The sequence below is a fragment of the Clinocottus analis genome, unplaced genomic scaffold, assembly GCF_023055335.1.
Source record: "Clinocottus analis isolate CAN_PGR_092001 unplaced genomic scaffold, fCliAna1.0.p SCAF_5, whole genome shotgun sequence".
NCBI classification, from domain to species: domain Eukaryota; kingdom Metazoa; phylum Chordata; class Actinopteri; order Perciformes; family Cottidae; genus Clinocottus; species Clinocottus analis.
The window spans coordinates 4,096,335-4,115,627 of record NW_027176207.1 but is presented as its reverse complement, the minus strand read 5'-3'; the positions used below and the strand labels follow the sequence as shown (position 1 = coordinate 4,115,627).

The 19,293-nt window shown below is 46.3% G+C and overlaps 2 protein-coding genes across 2 annotated transcripts; both read right to left on the bottom strand.

Moving 5' to 3' along the window:
• Positions 1 to 3,551: 3,551 nt before the first annotated feature.
• Positions 3,552 to 10,744, bottom strand: ppp1r14aa (protein phosphatase 1, regulatory (inhibitor) subunit 14Aa). The gene is made up of 4 exons (XM_068600819.1): positions 10,532 to 10,744; positions 7,839 to 7,919; positions 7,570 to 7,602; positions 3,552 to 5,244 (listed from the first exon to the last, which is right to left on the bottom strand). The coding sequence occupies exons 1-4, from the start codon at positions 10,733 to 10,735 to the stop codon at positions 5,065 to 5,067; spliced, it is 498 nt and encodes a 165-aa protein (XP_068456920.1). The 5' UTR covers positions 10,736 to 10,744; the 3' UTR covers positions 3,552 to 5,064.
• Positions 10,745 to 12,124: 1,380 nt separating this feature from the next.
• On the bottom strand, positions 12,125 to 17,054 carry dlb (deltaB). Its single transcript, XM_068600790.1, has 7 exons — positions 16,760 to 17,054; positions 16,417 to 16,656; positions 16,240 to 16,297; positions 15,818 to 16,075; positions 14,329 to 14,690; positions 13,718 to 13,934; positions 12,125 to 13,588 (listed from the first exon to the last, which is right to left on the bottom strand). Exons 1-7 carry the CDS (start codon positions 16,808 to 16,810, stop codon positions 12,870 to 12,872), a joined length of 1,905 nt encoding a protein of 634 aa, XP_068456891.1. The 5' UTR covers positions 16,811 to 17,054; the 3' UTR covers positions 12,125 to 12,869.
• Between the last annotated feature and the right edge of the window lie 2,239 nt (positions 17,055 to 19,293).

Sequence of the window (19,293 nt, the reverse complement as noted above, 5' to 3'; positions counted from 1 at the left end):
GTGGGACATTAAATTCAAAATAATGACTTTGTGCTAACAAGCTGCCGTCTATAACTAAGGGGACAATTGACGCCCTGGCATTGAAATCATTTAGTCGTAGAAATACATCCGAGACAAATATTATCCACGTCCCCAGATTTCTGGCTCGGTGATACACTCTGAATAAATTTAAACATCTTTGTTAATTCCCAATTTATTTTGTTGGAGGGGTGATAGGAAACTTTCGAAAACTGCCCATCAGCTTGACATCCTAAAAACAATGCTGTGTACGGCTAAAGGAAGCACACACTCTGTTGTGCTGTCCATGGTTCTCTCAGCTTTTATGCAGTTTGAGGCAAACTCAAACTGTGGCATGCCTTTGTAAACTACCTGAACTTTCATTTCTCTGACTGACAGCCTTGTACCTTGTATCTTCCTGCCATTAAACAGACATCTCAGAGGACAAGGAAACCCTGTAAAGGTGTTGATGAGCAACTAAAAGGGACGTGAGGAGAGCAGCCATCCTTTAGGGCTCTCCATCTTCATCGAGCCCTTTCGGCCCTCGAAGCTTGAAACATCTTAAGAACTAAAGTCAGACCACAATCCCCCCTGAAATCACATTTGTGCCCCCTAATTCTATCAACTGGTTCAACCCTATTCAAAGGCAACACAAACAAAAAAGAAAATGCCCACACACACTACCGTCCACAGAGAAAACACAGGCACACATTGACACTTACCCGATGAGATTGAACTTGCAGTGCTTTCAGCACAGTGTCATCCTGGAGTGTGCTGGCTGTGCGGGCTGCCAGGTCTGTGGAGTGTGTTGCATGCGTGTGTGCGACCGCTGAGTGTGAGAGCGTGCCCGAAGAGTACTCTGTGACTCAAGAGAGCAATGTGGCTGCCTGTGGTTTCCTGACGGGCTCTATTGTGGTGGAAGGTGATATGTTTTCCTGAGGAAAGGCCCGTCCCGTCCTTTCACCCCCCCCCCCCCCCTCTCCGCCCCCTCCTCTTCCACATGCCAGTGACCCTCCGCCCCCTCGGCACCCTGGGGACCCTTCTAATTACACTAACTGCATACAGTAGAGGATAGGACGGAGCATTCCTCTGTGGTGTTTTTACGTGTTTTATCAGCTCCACACACACCCTGTGTGTGTTCGTGCGTGTGTGTGTGTGCGTGTGTGTGTGTGTGTGTGTGCGTGTGTTCATTGAGACAGATTTCTCGATAATGATGGACGAGGATGATTCGGTGGCCTTGAGTCCGACATTCCATTCACGCAGCATCATCAGTGTCATCTTCCTCAGCGGAAGACTTTAAGTGGACTGATACGAGTTAACGTGGCGGTCCGCTGCCGCCGCCGCCGCTGCTGCCATGTTGTCTGCGGCTTCAAGGTCACACAGACAACACAGCGTTAACAGTTGAGGGATGTATGACTCAGAGTTGTGTGATTAAAAACAAATTAACCAAGCAAAGCAAAAAACTTCAGAGAGACCCCATGGAGGAGCAGCAAACAAACCTGTAGGCTCCTCACCGTGGCTGCCCATCGCCACCTAGTGGACAGTCTGGTGTAGGACAGCAGGCGGCAGCCCTCTCCAGTGAGCAACATGACAGCAGCCAAACCTGTAGTCCAACATGGCCTTTAGCTCATGCTTCTCTGTTTATATTATTTAATGTATTCATACATTGTTTTAAACAGAACCATTCAGGAAATCCCAGTCTGGGCGGGGTTCGGGTACTGGTCTGCAGGTCCTTCTGTGTGCAGTTTGCATGTTCTCTCCGTGTCAGCGTGGGTTCTCTCCGGGTTCTCCGGCTTGCTCCCACAGTCCGGATAAGCGGTTCGGATAATGGAATGGAATGGAAAATCAAGAAATCCACATACCATATGATCAAATTAAACGAGAAAGCTTTTCTTGGGATGTTGTCCCAGCATAACCACAAATATTCTTGACAAAGACAAAAAATGTAATGTGAAAAATTATCAAAATTATAAATCAAATTAAATTAAACATCCAAACAGCCACCGTGTGACTACTCGAAGTAACTGACAGAAGGCCCCAAAAATACTTCAACTCGATACTACTTCCTGTGTCCTTAAAATGTTACTGTTTACGTTTACAAACTCAAACTAGCATTATTATACATTAAACCAGCATATTGTATTGCAAGACCATTTATATTATAATAAGGTCTCCCTTTCACTCTTTACTTGAAGTAAACATTTAAATGACTTTTACTGTGCGGTATAAATAGTTTTATTATTTTTGTAGAAACATTTTTGTGTACTTTTTCTACTGCCAATACCGACTTCCCCAGAGAAAGAGTGAAAAGTAAAGCCCAGCAGTATTAGCAAGAGGCTCTCAAATCACTGCCTCTCTCCGAACACTGAACCCGCCCAAAGGGATTTAACCGGCAGGAACTTTGTTGGTGTTACAAGTGAGGACGAAGTCTCACAGTGGGAAAAAGGCTGAAAGGGAAGAAGAGTCTCGGCTGTCACGTTTTATCATCATTCAGCAGCCAAAGGGAGCTGCAGAGCCGCTGTCTGTAAAGGCCCTCTGGAGGCGACGCGCATGTTTATACGTGGAGTTATTTACTGGTTTTGCCATAATCAATGTGTTTCAGCCGGTCAGCTCCAGGCATCTCGTTCATGACATGGTCCACATGAAGCATGATGCTGAGGCCACTGGTGTGATGTCTCCATTATGGATCACCTTTAGAAGGTCAGCCATCGAGGAAATGCGTTGTAGTCCTTATTCTGATCAACACTCAGAAGTCCCTGTGGTCAGCAGAAGAATCACACTTTTAATAAAAGTGACTCGTTCTTGAAACAAAGCTTCCTAGATTTTATGTAGACTTTTTTTTCTGGACTTGTTAGTAAAAGTTTAGGATCGTTATATTTTTTCGTAATCACTGACTTGAGATCTTGCTTTGTATTTTTCTTTCCCTGACAACTGCCGTGCACTACATTGGAAGTGGACACCATGTATCGTGGATGATGCCTCATTCCTGTGACTAGAAGTTGTTTCCAACGAAGGCTACGTGACGACTTACAATAGTTCCTGTGAGATCTCCCAATGCAGGTTATCCATTTTGTTTGCGTTTTCTTATGAAATCCAGTCGATTTCAACTCGTTGCGTGCAGTCTTTTTCTAAATAAACTTCTGTCTTCACAGGAAACAACTTAGTTAGGTTTAGGTAACAAAAACACTTAAAAAATAATCGTTACTGAAGTACTCGTCAAGATTACGTGGATGACATCCAAAAGTCATTTTGAGAGATATCTACAAATTATGGCACATTATATTTTGTAGTTAGAGCTACAAATGTTCCATGAGAGCATCCTGGCCAGCAAGAAAACATGAATATCTAATGTACCACTCTGATACAGAACATTGTAAGAAGACTAGATTTAGATTACAACCTCTGCAGTGTCAATAAACTGAACATTGAAGCCACAAAGACGATGACGTGACAGCGTAAATCAACTGGTACTGCCTTTCTCAATGTTCAGATGATCCACACATGCGTTGCCAAAGCACAGCAGAGTACATGAAACACACACACTGTGAGATAAATTGTTTTATTAGCAATTCCTGCAAAGTACTAGTGTCTCTTTACAGAATCAAAATGTAGTAAATGTAACGACACATCTGGAAAACAGAAGGATGAATGACAGTGAAGTGTTACACACAATGCAAACAGTGTCACATCATAACATGTTGGGTTTATCTCCGTGTCCCGTAATCATGATGATAAATGATATTCATGACCGTCATAATCGAACAGATGTTAAATAAGACGTATATGTGCATCTGATCTGTGTTACTAAAGAGCAAGATAATGACAGCTTGTTCCAGTCGAGTAAAAGTGAGAGTCACAGGTTTTGATGCCGCAAATAAAATGTCTTTTGGGAACACTGAGTGGAAAAAACGAATATTTCTATGACGCATTTCTCCCTGTATGATTACGGACTATTTGTGATGAAGGGCATCTGGAGAGCGAAGCCCTTGCTCTTAGAGCTGTAACTCTATTTCTATTCCACGTCTCATCCTTGGCTAATAAAGTGCTGCAGGGATTATTCAGGTCCACCCGGAAGTTAGCGTCACACTGGTTCCCTCGTCGAGAGCCGCTGGGATTCTTCCCTTGGACTTTAGATTATTGCAGCAAAAAGGCTCTGTGACAAACGGACGATTACGATGAAGACTCACACGTGTCGCTCAGCGAGTTCATCTTCAAACGCGAACACTCGTTCCATGTTTGATGTACATATAGTCACCAGGAGTAAATAGCTCATGTTACAGTCCCCTACTTTCATTTAGCCATTTGTTTGCCCCTGGCTGGTTTAAGACACGTAAAGGATTCAAAATTCACAAAAAAAGGGACATTCATGGTCAAATTTTACATCGCAAAACAAAACGTGAATCACAGACCTTCTTACAGGCCCACCATGTTGGCATTGTACAGTTTTGCAAACGGCGGGATGTATTGATGGTGTTCCTGAAACAAAAACAGGTTTCATAATTTAATTCATATCAACCTCGTATCACGGCGGTTATCCGGCGTCAAAACTATGTGTTTCAGGGTAAAAAACACATCATGGCTTGCGTTTAAAAATTGACAAAACATAACTAGTGTGCATAGATAAGAACTTAGCAAACTTTCTTACGTAACAAGCGTAACAACGCTACGTAATAATAGTACAAATCTTCTACTTTTGTTGCCACACAGGACATCAACAACAGTCTCCTGAGTCAATGTCCTGTTTCTTTATTTTACATTACTTTCAAAAATGTAGCATAGCATACTTCCTGCAGCGCTCTATTAATCCTCCCATGAGAAACGTCAACAGGTTTTTATGTGGTTAAATAGTTTGATATTTTGGAAAATATAAAAAAGTGTCGTGGTTGTGTTTTTACGGTCGTTTTTTTTACATGCCGGACTATTTTTTTGCTCAGGAGCAGTGACCGCCTCATGATCACTGTGAGCATTAACGCCACAAAACGTCCGAATTAGTGAGTTTTTAGGATAGAAGTTTCCTTCTTTGCCTTCCATGGGGTGGGGGAAGGAGGGGAGGGAGCGAGGGAGGAGTCAGATGGTCTGGTTCTGGTTCTGGCCCCGGGTGTGGTGGGAGTGCTGTGGGTTGTTGAAGTGGTAGGGCTCGTGGCGAGGGTGGTTGTGGCAGATGACCGGATGCTCGATGCCCTCGCTCTGCAGCACTTCCTGCTTGTGAACTCCCTCCAGCTTGGCCACCAGCTCTCTGGTGAAGGTCTGAGGAGGAGCAGAGGTCACATGGGGCAGAGAAGTCCTCCAGCATGTCTTTTACATGTGTCCACAACCTGGTATCTGACCACGTACGGGAGTATTTACTGTCCTTTGTGTACATAAATGTGAGTCCTAATTCCCACACTAGCTTATCGAATATCACTGTTCATCTTGACATATAGCCCGGACTCAACAAATCCATTATGTTCTCCTGTGTTTCTTACATCTGGTAAAGATGTCTTTTTGTTTAGAGCCACAGACAGGAAGCCGAAGAGCACCGAGAGCCGGTCCAACACGTTGTTGCTTTTGGTCTTTTTAAGGGATTTGCTGGCATTTCCAAAGATAAAGGACATCACAAACCTTTTCCTCAAGCTTTTTAATGACTGTAACTTCTCTGCTACACTAATTGTGTTGCTTTCAACTTAAGACAGTTTATATTGACTTTACACTGAAATGTACAACTGACCAAACAACTGGTCAAACCCTGAATGTCAATAGCAGGGTGTGTAACATGAGCAGGATTGAAAAGATGTTAAGCTGTTAGAATAACTACGCTTAAAAGTATGGGCAACGCATGCAGAATTTAGGCATTTTTAGAAAGAGCTTTTATAAAGCATACCGTGAGAAAAGATCTGTTGTGGTGCAACAGATTTTTTTTTTTATCTCAATCCCAGACTGGCACCATTAATGAAACCACTATTACAGTAAAAGCCAGTAATCTAGATGAGCTATGTGTTCCAAGACCAACGTTAAATGAGTAAAACAAAACAGCCTTGACCAGAACATTAAACAAACAGCAAGTAGGAGTTAAGAAACTCAAATAGTGGCAAATAAGTGTAGCATTTAGTCGTTTTCCACCACTTTTTTCTGAGCCTTTTGAGCGTTTGTATATATACATATCCATAGATGGAAAAGCTCGAGCGAGAGCAGCGGAGTCCAGGGAGGGTGAGAACTTTTGAACACGGGAAACAAGTCGCCAGTCGACTCCACTGCTTTGAGCATTTGTTTGGCCTCTTGTGCTGCTGACTTAGTGTGGTACTCAGTTTACAGCTGATGTGTCCAGATAGACTGTGTTATGGCAACAGCACACAGGTTGAGGTGGCAAAAACAAGCAGCTCCGGTCATTAATTAAGACCGACTGTAAACAATTGTATGAGTACGGATTATCTTTTCTTCTTATGGACAATAATAAAGTTAATTATATGTTGAGCCTATTTTACATTTGGAAGGGAAGAGCCATGAGAGGGTTTTGTCCGGCCGTGCCTCCAGATTACTAACTCAGGCCTATTTCTTGGAAACCTTTTTTTTTGTTGAAAGCATCTCTGTTTGAATAAAACATTTAATTGTACCACACGAGCTTTTAGGAGATCCCCTTTTAAACGCATTTCCAGTGAAAGGGACGAGGAACTAAATCCACTGTCCAAATATACAGTCCAGAGTTTACCTGAAGTTAAAATAAGGCTTTAACGGTTGGAGATCAATCTTCTAATGTTATGGTCTTTTCAGTATGAAAAAAAACATTACAGAAGCTGTCTTGGAAAAGAAATGTAACTTTGGCAGAAGTCCACTTCATTGATAACCACATAAACCTCGTATGAACCCCATATACACTGGGGTATTTGTTGTGTAAGCAAACGTTAGACCTGTTGCCGGCTGACAGAGGAGCATGTGTACATGGGGGAGTGCAACGCTTTAAAAAAAGATGAGCGTCAATGTCCACTTCAAACCGGATAGAATGATTACAAACAAAAACCTGCTTCAATATACTTCAGGACCCCAAAGTGTTATAACATATGATGACTGCTGCGACCTCCCCACATTGAAATCACAAATCAAAACCTCTCTAGAACGGCTTTTAATGCCTGACTGTGTGCTCTCTTACCGCTTGTATTTGTTTGATTCTATTGCTTATCTTTTAGGATATTTTAACTGTTATGTAAAGTGACTTTGAGTACTTAGAGAAGCACCATATAAATGCGATGCATTATTATAACGCTGCTCCACGCCAGAGTCCTATAAACTAAGCCAGAGGAGCAGCAGCGACACTGACCCTCCCCGCTCTCTCGCACTGTGCTGTCTCGGCCCACCGGCCCACAGCGAGGCGACACTCCAGTCCAGAAAGATCCAATTGTCTTGGGCTTCGAATGGAGAGTGAACGGCCACAGAAAGCCATTGTTGAGGGATGCGGAGTGACTGTGGGACCAGGTGTCGGAAGCTGCAGCATCACTTTAAGAGCATGTGACAGCGTGGCAGTGTGTGTGTGTGCTGCATTTGATTATGCATCATGACTTGTGTCGTTTTATAAATGTCATTTCAGAGTTAACAACGTACCTCTGTGTCGCTACTGCAGCTTTGAAGAAGCTCCTGTCAACAGAAGGGAGATTATGTTGTTACGCAGCCTCACAATCCTATCTTCATTTTCAGTATTCCACCATAAACAGTTTCCCTTCAAACTGCACAGTGATATTAACTCTTTCAAAACAGGCCTATTCTGAACAACATGTGTTGATCTCTGAGCAGAAACTCTCCTTGTGAAGTAACATGAAGCCATCAATGCAGGAGAAGATGATGCAGCTTCATAGACACGCAGGTTACGTTACCTGTAACTTCTTGACCCGCTCCTCGTCAGAAGGAAGGTCGATCAAGTCGTCAATGTTCACCTCGTCTGGCATCTCCCCTTCCTGATGTGAACACATGGAGAAACACACAAGCTTAAAGAGTGTCGCGCAATGTCACACACACACACACACACACACACACACACACACACACACACACACAGCTGGTTTAACTGATTGAACCTCGCTCTTCCTCTGAAGTCCTCCCTTCGGTCATCAAATGTAACCAATATTGTCCTGATATAGTGACATTTATTCCGATGCGTCAGCGAGACGTACAGTACATCACACTTCTAGTAAAGTACATATGTTATATGCACAAGGTTTATTTTCCCCTGTAATTCAGATTAAAAAATGTGGGATTATTTGAAACTCTTTGGATCTAGATTTCTTTTTTTTTTAAAGGGCCAGTGAGGAGGTTTTGTTTTCAAAGTCAAAAGTCCGTTTTATTGTCAATTTTCCATTTGTGCAAACAAACAGAAGATTGAAAGTACGTTTCTCTTCTGTCCAACATGAAGTGAATTGTTATAATAGGAATAAAATAAAGTCCCAAACTGTTTAAACTAACATGTAAACAACATACATTAGGAAACTATGAAAGACTATATTATTCTAGTATAGTGTGTATTAGCAGCAGTCAGACATGGAGTTTAGCAGCATTCAGACATATGGAGGTTTTGGGGACATCTAGTGGTGAAGTTGCAGATTGTAACCAACTGAAACCTTTCCAATGTGCAGGAGGAGCACGGCAACTAATGCTAACACGTGAATATGAACGGCATATTTATAGGTTACTGAAAACCCAACAATTCTTAAATTCTCCCACCAAAGACAACATATTAAACGTATTTCTGCACAATAAACACAATGTCACGAGTGTGACGTGCAACTGAAGACCTGGATCCCAGAGCCTGCACACACTGCACGTCCATCACTTGCATGTTTGGGCTTCTGGGGGCTGAATAGCAACAATGTTCATGTCATACTGGAACAGTGGCTCGCTCTGTTGGAACAAACAGCCATTGTACCAGCTGAGCAGGCAAAAAGAAACGGGACAGTCCCGTCCACACCGTGACACATGCAGGACTCCAGCTCTCCACGCAGCCACCTCGCTCTCGTCCCTTTAACTCATGCAGGTCCTTCGCCTCTAGAATACAACAATACGGCTTTTCTGAGTCTGTGTGTGACATGATGCGGTCCAGCGAAATCATACTTGTCTTGTTGTGGCCATCATAATTGGCCATATTACAACAAAACAGATTCAAACCCTATAAAGGGGACACCTCACAAAGAAGTCCCTTGCTCGTGCACACACACACTTCTGGAGTAGCAACCACACAAACTGGGGAATAAGCAACCTGGCCAGTTTTTGTGTGGGCTGCTTGTCATGTGATTCAACGAGCCAATCAGATGTGGCTCCTCTTCATACCTCACATGCCGACGCATTAGAATATACAGAACCAGTCCATATCTACACCTAAGGCTTAACCATACCTTTGCAAAGGTGCTCCACAGGTGTTTTGTAAGCCAATCAGAGCAGTCTGAGGTCTTAAAGAGACAGGCGCTATAACGGAGTGTTTCAAGAGAGTGATAGGAATTTGCTGATTGAGTGATAGGAATCATTGAGATAATCTCTAAAATTATATCTTCTCACGATCAACATATTTGGCTCAACACAAACTCTGCATTCGATGTCCAAACATATGCACGTCCTCTCCCCCAGTAATTGTTCCCAGCGGCGGCCTCTGCAGCCAGATGTGCAGTGTTTACCTCCTCCTGGGAGCGTTTTATACAACGGCGCCTTCCTTCCCCTGTAACCTTCCCCTCTCTCCCTTTTTTTCTAAATCATTCATCCTTCTTTCCATTGCACACTGCCCATGTAAGGCCAGCTGAGAGAAAGATATAGATCTCCAAGAAGGGGACCGAGGAGGACCTGCACATAGGATGCTGATGGCCTTGTAAGGAGAAGCAGGGTGCCCCACCCCACCAGCTCACCCACAGGAGGCCTCCCCATGAGCCTCAGGACTCTCAATGTGCCTTCTGCAAGTCGAATAACTTCATACACTGCTTGGCCAAAAAAAAAGTCACCTTCAGCTTGGATTACGGCACGCATGCGCTGTGGCATTGTTTTGATAAGCTCCTGCAATGTCACAAGATTTATTTCCATCCAGCGTTGCATTCATTTCTCACCAAGATCTTGTATTGATGATGGTAGAGTCCGACCGCTGCACAAAGCTTCTCCAGCACATCCCAATGATTCTCAATGGGGTTCAGGTCTGGACTCCATGTGTGAAAATGATCTCTCACGCTCCCTGAACCACTCTTTCACAATTTGAGCCTGATTAATCCTGGCGTTGTCATTTTTGGAATATGCCCGTGCCATCAGAGAAGAAACAATCCATTGATGGAATAACCTGGTTGTTGCTGAACCTGGTCGTTGCTGAACCTTGACCTGAGCAACTGCAGCAACCCGGGATCATTGCACTGCCCCCACAGGCTTGTACAGTAGGCAGTAGTAGTTAAATCCAGGTGGCCACCTTTTTTTTTTGGGCCAGACAGTGTATTTAAAGCTTCCTGCCATATTTCACTAAAGGGACTTTGTATGTTTTATTATATATCAGTAGGGGATATTCTAAAAAAAAAAAGAAAAGAGGTTTCTGTCGGTCTGCACCCACCTGACCAGAGTACAGCCGGTCCAGGCTCTCGTCGATCCACTTCTCCAAGTCCAGCCGCCTCTGCAGCTCCTTCCGGTTGTACTTCACGGTGACCCGCGCGTGCCTCTTCGGGATGGGGCCGCCGTGGAGAAGACACGAGCCCGGTTCCGATGAATGAAGCTCGTCCGTTTCCTCGCGCGTCGCCGCACTCCGATCGGCTGCCATGGCTGTGGTCCGGAGACTGGTCCGACTGGTTAGCGAGAGAGCGAGAGAGAGAGAGAGAGAGAGAGAGAGAGAGAGAGAGAGAGAGAGAGAGAGAGAGAGAGAGAGAGAGAGAGCGAGAGAGAGAGAGAGAGAGAGAGAGAGAGAGAGAGAGAGAGAGAGAGAGACGTCGCGTCCTGCGTGTTTATTTACAGGAGTTCTATACAAACAGCAAAGTGAGCCATCGCATGATTCAATCACACGAAAACAGCCCATGAGGATGTTTGTTATAGGATATTACAGGTTTCCAGTTTCATAATAATATCATGAGTTTTTGTGCATAAAAAAAGAGTCCATGCTGGAGTTGAACCCCGGTCTTTAAAGCCGATAGTTGATTGGGGATTAGCAGACTCACCTGATCCCCACTCCTGTGATCATGTAGACTCACGCACACACACGCACACTCACACACAAAGAACAAGAGAGAGAGATTAAGCAGAGGTCATGAGGACTTTGTTCCAGGTGTCAAATCCATTTCAAAAAGTGTCCTATAGATAATATAGATGTTTGAATGACTGGTCCTACTGAACTCCAGGGAGTTCATTTGAAACAAACCTCCCCCAAGCGTATAGAGCATGTCAGTGTACTGGAGGTCACTGGTGGAGAAAACACGACATCGTGCCTCTAGGTGGGGAAACGCGCTGCGGTTGCTCATATGGCGCATCCAGGCGAAAGAGCTGCGCTCTGCTGCCCTCCAGCGCATGCGCACCGACAGCCTGGAGTCCGCCGCCGCTCCCACAGCACCGCTCCTCTTCGGTGTTTACAGTCTGGCATATGTCTGGTGTCTGGGATAGCATCAATATGTCGGTGATAGCATCAGAGACCATTACCCAATGTGGTAAAATATTGTAAAAACTACTATTAAAAATATATATACATTATTAAGAGACTGGATGTATACTGTAGTGGCAGTGATATTAAATATTGTGATTGTAATTAGGGGTATGTTGTCCTTAAGGGTCTGAGTGTCTGTGATTATTATAGACTCAATAAAGCTTATAGGATCTCAGACTGAGCTTCCAAATATGTTAAAACATCTGCATGCTCATGATAGCGCAGCAACAAGCAGCATCATTATTACCGTACGTCATGTAATGTCCCATTGAAAGGGTCAAAGTCTGAAGAAACTGATATGATTGTCAAAAATGTCTTATTGTTTTCTTAAAGTATTTGCTGCTTTAGTTTTGGAGAAAACAGGAAAGATACCTTTTCTTATACTAACAAAAAGCATCCGATGAATTGAGAAAACCATCACAACAGAGACTTCCATCCAGAGTCGCATCAAAGCAAATCTTTTATTATGCATCACAAACACAACATGATGAAATTAAATAATGTGAGTGGAAACATGACATAACACAAACTTTGGTATGAACACAAAAAATGGCACGTGAAGGAGCAATGTGGTCAGTAGTATATACGCTATATAAATATAAATTACAGTAATGGCTGACTGTTTTTCTTTCTCACACTTGCTCTGAATATCTTTGGGACATTCCACACAATGAAACATCCAGTACAACATCAAGCGTCGGTCTTCATTCGGCATCATATAAATATATATTTCAACATCTGTGACAATCAAAGTGGAGCCTTAAACATACGTTCTCAAATAAATAAATAATATAAAGAATACAAAATGATGGTACGCACAATAAGGAAATAATGTCCAAAGGAAGATTGAAAAAGCAAAAAAAAATAAAAAATGCAATGTTTTAAAAAGCAAACGAGAAACAATCAAACATATTACAAACAATAACCCAGGCAAACGTATTTTTTTGGGGGCAGTTTTTTCCAAAGTGTGACTTCCTGTTTTTGGTTTGAGTTGTAGGTCCTATGAAGAAGAGGGAATCATATTATTCATGTCTTTGGGTCTTGAACGTGGAAGAGCTTTGCCCCATATACATTTTCAATAATCTTTGTAAATCGTCTCCATCAGAGTAAATCATTTGTCAATATCACGCTTACATATGTAATGGTACATTATCTTCTGCACGAGCAGAGTGGTTTTCATCTCGCTCCTTCTTCACTGTGCGTGAAGCGCGAGGAGCAGCAAGTGCTAATATCCATATTATTCCTCCAGAACGTGCACGTGTTCTCATCTCAGCCCCGCGCCGGAACCCAGACCGGCCTCGTCCCTCCACATGAAGTCCTGGCGCTCTCCTCGGACCAGGCTGCTCTCCGCGGGGTTCTGCCGGTATCCGGGCCTCCCGTCCGGGCACAGGGAGAGGCTGAGGCGGGCCGTGCCGTTGCTGATCTTGAACAAGCCGTTGGGGCCGAGGAAGGCCTCCCTCTCGCTCCCTCCCTGGTTGTTCACCGTCTCCAAGTCGTTGTACACCGCGCTGTCATTCAGCTGCTTCCTCCCCTGCTGCCCTCTCCTCCTCCTCCTCAAGAGCACGATGCCCGTGGCCAGGACCAGCGCCACGACGGCCAGCACGCAGGAGACGGTGAGGGTCGCGGAGGACGGCTGCGAGGTCTGGCGCAGCGCCGGCTTGAAGCTGGGCTGCAGCGTGAACTCGCAGCTCGGACCCATGAAGCCCTTGGGGCACTGGCACACGGGCCCGGTGAAGTGGGTGAAGCAGGTGCCGCCGTTCTGGCACGGCCGGGCGCCGCAGGCGTCGGAGCGCACGCTGCAGTTCTTGCCCGTGTACCCCAGCGTGCAGGAGCAGGTGTAGTCGCTCACGCCGTCCTGGCAGGTGCCGGCGTTCTGGCACGGGCTCGAGGCGCAGTCGTCGATGTTCACCTGGCAGTTGGCGCCGGTGAAGGCCGCCTGACAGCGGCACAGGACACTCTGGCCGAGGTCCAGGCAGTCGCCGCCTGCGGGACAGAGAAGGACACGCGTTAACACTTTACGCTCTCTGCGTGAACTTTGTGCGAGCGCCGTCGGCTGCGAGGAGCGTCGACAGCGACAGTTCGCACTTCGGCCACCGGGTGTCGCCCGCTCACCGTTCAGACAGGGCCTGTTGCTGCAGCGGTCCAGCTTCTTCTCGCAGTTGGAGCCGGTGTAGCTCGCGGGGCAGCGGCAGGTGTAGCCGCCGGTCGTCGTCTCCACGCAGGTGCCGCCGTTGAAGCACGGCCCGTCGGCGCACGTCATGGCGATGATCTCGCAGTTCTTGCCGTAGAAGCCCTGCGGGCAGGTGCACGAGTAGTCGTTCTCCAGGTCCTGAGGAGGGAGGGAGGGAGGGGACGAGGAGGGTTAGGAGGAGACGTCTGGTTGTTGGAGGTGTTCAATTTCTTTAGAAGGGCTGTTCATCTTCACTATGCGGTCCAGCTGCAGCAGCAACAACTAATGCGTGAAACGTCATCGCCAATTTCACCTTTTGCTCCACTATGCTCACACTAGAAGACACACTTTTGGTGCCACTATAGTGCAATAGCTGCATTTAAGATGCTGACACCAGATTCCATTCCCTCAGGTGCAATTTTTTATATTATACTGCTATTGCAAAATCCCTGTCTCCTCACCCAACTGTTTGTTTTTCTTAAAACTCAAAACATCAGAATGAGTATTAAAGGGTTTGTTTATTACATTTTTTGCATCATAACTGTGCACTCACGTTGCAGCTGCCTCCGTTCTTGCAGGGGTTGCTGTCGCACTCGTTGGTCTCCAGCTCACAGTTGGTGCCCCCGTAGCCGGGCCGGCAGGTGCAGGTGTAGCTGCCCTGGCCCGTGTTGGTGCAGGTGGCCCCGTTGGCGCAGGGCTTGTGGTTGGTGCAGTAGTTGAGGTCCTGGTCGCAGAAGAGACCCCCCCAGCCCTCCTGACAGGTGCACTGCCACGGCTGGCTGCACGTCCCGTGGAGGCAGCCCGGGTAGCGGACGCACTCCTTGCAGGAGGGGCCCTGCCAGCCCATGCGGCACGTACAGCCCCCAGGGGCCTCGCAGTAGCCGTGCTTCTCGCTGCAGTCCGCCGAGCAGATGGCTGCGGAGGAGCGGGGAAAGGGAGGGTGTGTGATTACAATGGGCACGCCTTCTCATACATCTCACACACACACACACACACACACACAGACACACGTAAAGGGCCCCCTGTCTGACCCCAGCCCTGCTCCAGACTTCACTGTTGGTTAAGTATTAAGCCAAGCAGCTGGCAGGCACACTGCCGGAGAAAAACGCTTTCTTTTATCTCCCAATTACACACACACACACACACACACACACACACACACACACATTTTCAAGGTGATCTGGGTGTGTTAGCGTGTGTGTGTACATGTGTGTGTGTATATGTGTGTATTTGGGGCCTCAGCTCTTTCTCTCATTGTAACAGAGAACAAAAAGCAGATGGAACGCTGGAGACCGTCTTGCAAAAGAGTGACACACAACCCAGCGGGACATCAGTCAGAGGAATAAAACACTCTGAAAAGATTCCAGTCTTTGTGTAAAATCAAGAATCAAAAAAAAAGAGAAGGATAAAAACACTTTTCATCCCCGCCTTGACAAAACTTGAGTCTAGATTTTACAAGTCTAATGGGGAGTAAAGGTTTGGGTGGTCTTTTCTTTGCAAATATGTGGTCCATCACTGACTTGTGTACTTCTCCACTCAGCCCCCTCTATCCTCTGAACATCTTTACTTGCTCACATGTTGAAGTGTGTTTGGTTTGTGTTGGTGTTTGGAGAGCTCCGGATTGGAAACTCGTGCAGAGCCATCCTCTATTTAAGTAAACTGTTTTCACAAGGATGCTGTTAACTTAATGACTTTATTCCTTTCCTGCCATTTGACTGGACGCTGCACTTCTCTTCGCTGCATCATATTTCACTGGAGCTAAAGTGTTTCCAAGTAGTGTCAAATAGTTTGTGACTTTGATTTGAGAAGCGCTTTACAAACAAAGTCGAGAGTCAATAGGCTTTTGTCACAACTATAAATGACTTATTAAGAAATTATATTTTGGGAATCATACAACACTACAAAATAACATTAAAATCCATCTCATTGAGGGAATGTGTGGTTGAATCTGGTTTTTGAATTGAATGAATGAATTGAATTTTTCTCCAAAGGAAACAACATAGTGTGGGTGCCTTGCTCGAGGGTTCTGGGTCTATTCTTACACTCAGAGCAGTAGTTCCCCTTCCAGCCCTCCAGGCAGATGCGGTTGCCCTCCTCGTCGCAGGTGTAGTGGCCCAGCGTGTCGTCCCTCGGCCGGCAGTACTCGGCGCAGCTGTCCCCGAAGTAGTACTCGTCGCAGAAGACGTGGTAGGAGTAGCGCAGCTCGCTCTGCTCGCCGAAGTGCACGTCCTGGGACCAGTCCTCTCCGATGGCCAGCCTCCTGCGGGTGGCCAGGCGGCTCACCAGGTTGTTTTGGTTGTCTGCGGAAAAGGAAGCGACATCTTTACCGCACAATGCTGGAGGATGCTGCGCGCGCCGGATGGATGGATGGATGGATGGATGGAGAGCCTCCACGACACAACAGCGTGTGTGAAGCCTCTGGTGTGTAACGCTGCAGGGAGTGTTGTGCTTTAGGAAACCGTACCTGTGTACTCTGTCGGAGATTCCGCGTTCCAGGCTTCAATGATCAACGAAAATGTTCCCTACAAGAGAGGAAACAAGTCGTTTAGATTCAGGCCATGATGCATATCGACATATGTGACACATCAACGGGAGATCAACTTGGTCTGAACTGTCTCCACCGCAGTGAGCTTCTATTTACCGGCCACTTGAAGTGGAAGGGCACCCTGATGGGCGCGCTGCTGGAGATGGAGGTGTGATCGGCCCGGATGACGTTGGTGTGTCCGGTGCCGAAGGTGCACGGCGGCTCCGCGGAGATCACGTCCTCCGGGTGTTTTAGGCAAATCCTGAAAAAGATGTGACAGTCCCGGTGTCTCCTGCAGATGCGCTGCGCCGTGTGGAAGGAGTTGATTTTCAACTCAAACACACCGGAGGACAAAACCTGCAATAGCGAGAGAGGGAAAAAAGAAAAGGCAACGTCAGGCACGCTGCGCGTAAAAGACACGTTGAGTGCGTCATTCCCGCAACAACAAGAGCCAACTTACCACGTGCACTAGAGCCAGCGCCAGGAGGTATCTCAGGTGGAGATGTGCCATTTCCTCTCACAAGTTTGCTTTCCACGTCTAAGTAGATGCGCGCATTCGTCTCGTGCAATGATATTCCTTAATAGATGTTGAAGAAAAAGTCAAAAAAGTGTCATCACTTTGAACTCTGCGATAAGTCCGGTGTTTCTTATAAAATCCGTGTCTCTTGATGGTGGTCTCTTCTCCTGATGGTGGTCTCTTCTCCTGATGGTGGACTCTTCTCCTGATGGTGGACTCTTCTCCTGATGGTGGTCTCTTCTCCTCCTGCTGTTCCGCGCTCCTCTTGTTTTGGTTCTGGTGCGTAACCGGCGTTGGGTGTTTTTTATACCCTCCGGGGCTGCGCGTCACGGCCAGGGAGGCGGAGCCGAAGCACACCCCAGGGGACACAGTGGAGAGGGGGAGAGAGGGAGAAGGTAGGGGGCTTGGGGGGCGCCTGGGGATTTAGAAAACCCACATTACACCTGGACGTGGGCTTCATAGGAATATGCATAAGAAGCTGGTGCCGGCAGATATGCGTATTATATTACTGCATGAATCCTAAGCGGCCAGAGGAGCGAGACCATAAAGCATCGATGTTCAACTAACCCTCTGCAAAAGGCTTGAAAACTGCAAACACACAACTTTTGGTGATACAGTACATTTTATATATTGTTTTAAATAAGTGAAGGGGTGAAATAAGTACGACTATTTAGCCCAAAACACGCCATAAGAGAATAAACTTCAGATAAGGCGATCAGATTTGGGGGAATGTGTCAACAGTGAATCTCGATCTGAAGGCCTCCGCGTTTCATCAAACATCCAGTTAACTTGAACAACAATTTATAGATCATTGTTTGGAAAGGTTTCTCTTTTTCTTTATGTGGATCCTCACCCTGAACAAAGATCAGAAGGAAGCGGGGAAGAATAGCGTCCAGCCTTTTTCTTTCTTTACACCCAACAGTATAATTGCTCTGGCGCGTGTGTGCTTGACAAAGAGGGGCAGGGTCCCGGATAAGAACGCATTGTGTGCGTCTCTAGGCCTCCATGAGGAGTCCATGTCGCGCTCCTGGGCCGGCAGGAGGTGCGGGGAGGGGGAAGAGATGCGTGCGTGTGTGTGTGTGTGTGTGTGTGTGTGTGTGTGTGTGTGTGTGTGTGTGTGTGTGTGTGTGCGTGTGTGTGCGCGCGCGCGCGTGTGTGTGTGTGTTTGCGTGTGTGCGCGCGCGGGGAATTTGGACTATCATGTTGCTTTTGTCTGGAGCTCATGCGAACAGCTGTATGGTAATCAACGGCACATGGTCGACCGTGTGGGGGCTCCGAGCCGCGTCTATTGTCTCCCCAAAGCGTCCCCCTCACCCTCCTCCACACACACACACACACACACACACACACACACACGCACGCACGCACACGCACCCACAAACCGCTCACCCCGTATTGATTTTAGGAGCTTCAGCACCTGTCGCTGGTTCGAGGCTAAACACACCTAAACTGTGTGTTATGCACACACACACACACACACACACACACACACACACACACACACACACACACACACACACACACGCACACACACACACACACACACACACAGATCCGACCTTCTGCTCTCATACACCCGCATTATTGACTATACCATGAGCAGCATCCGGATCAAAATGTTGAAGACAACACATGATAAAAGGGTAAAAGAAGAAGAAGAACATTTTGATTTGTGTTTGGTTCTCTTGGACGTCGCCAGGAGGCGAGTTTAACACTTCTGCATCATAACAGTGATGTCATTGACATATAGATGTGATCCATCTTCACATAACACACACGGTATAAAAACTGTTTTCAGACCTGAGTGGACAAAACATCTGAGGAAAAGTCAAAGATTTCAACGTGGTGTAAAATGTCTGCCCTGTTTATGAATCCCACACTGAGCACGTCACGTGTCTGTACGGCGATAGGAGGTGGGTGGTGTTGAGGGAGGGGGGGTCTATTCATATTCTAACGAGCAGAGAGGACGCGTGCCTGAGGAGGCGTCCTCTGTATCCTGGCACGCTTCCTCCAGGACAACCAGGAGAAGCGAGAAGGAAACAAGCGCATGTAAAGTAAGCAGAAGAGCACACAAAGACTTGAGGAGCAGCTCACAAAAGTTTTAGGTCAAACTCCTGAGTCCAGAACAAGGATTCTAAAAAGGGGGCCCAAAGGTCTCCAAGGAATCCCAGGACTGTCCCTTAGAACATTGAGACATTTAGATTTACTGTAGTAGATTTTTTTCTGTAGTTCATAAACAAAAGAGTGATAAGAATGACTAATATGAGATACAATAACAGTGTATTTACAACGTCGGCTTTATTTTAAAGTGCTCTCCTGACTAATATTTTGAGCTTGAACTGTCACAAAGATGAGACAACATGAGTTGTGGACATAAACACACACAGCACAAGCCAAAGTTACACAGTATGATCTGAGCTGGTAAATAGATGCTTCTCACAGTGACTGTGAGCCACACGGCTCAGTGGCTGCTCCCG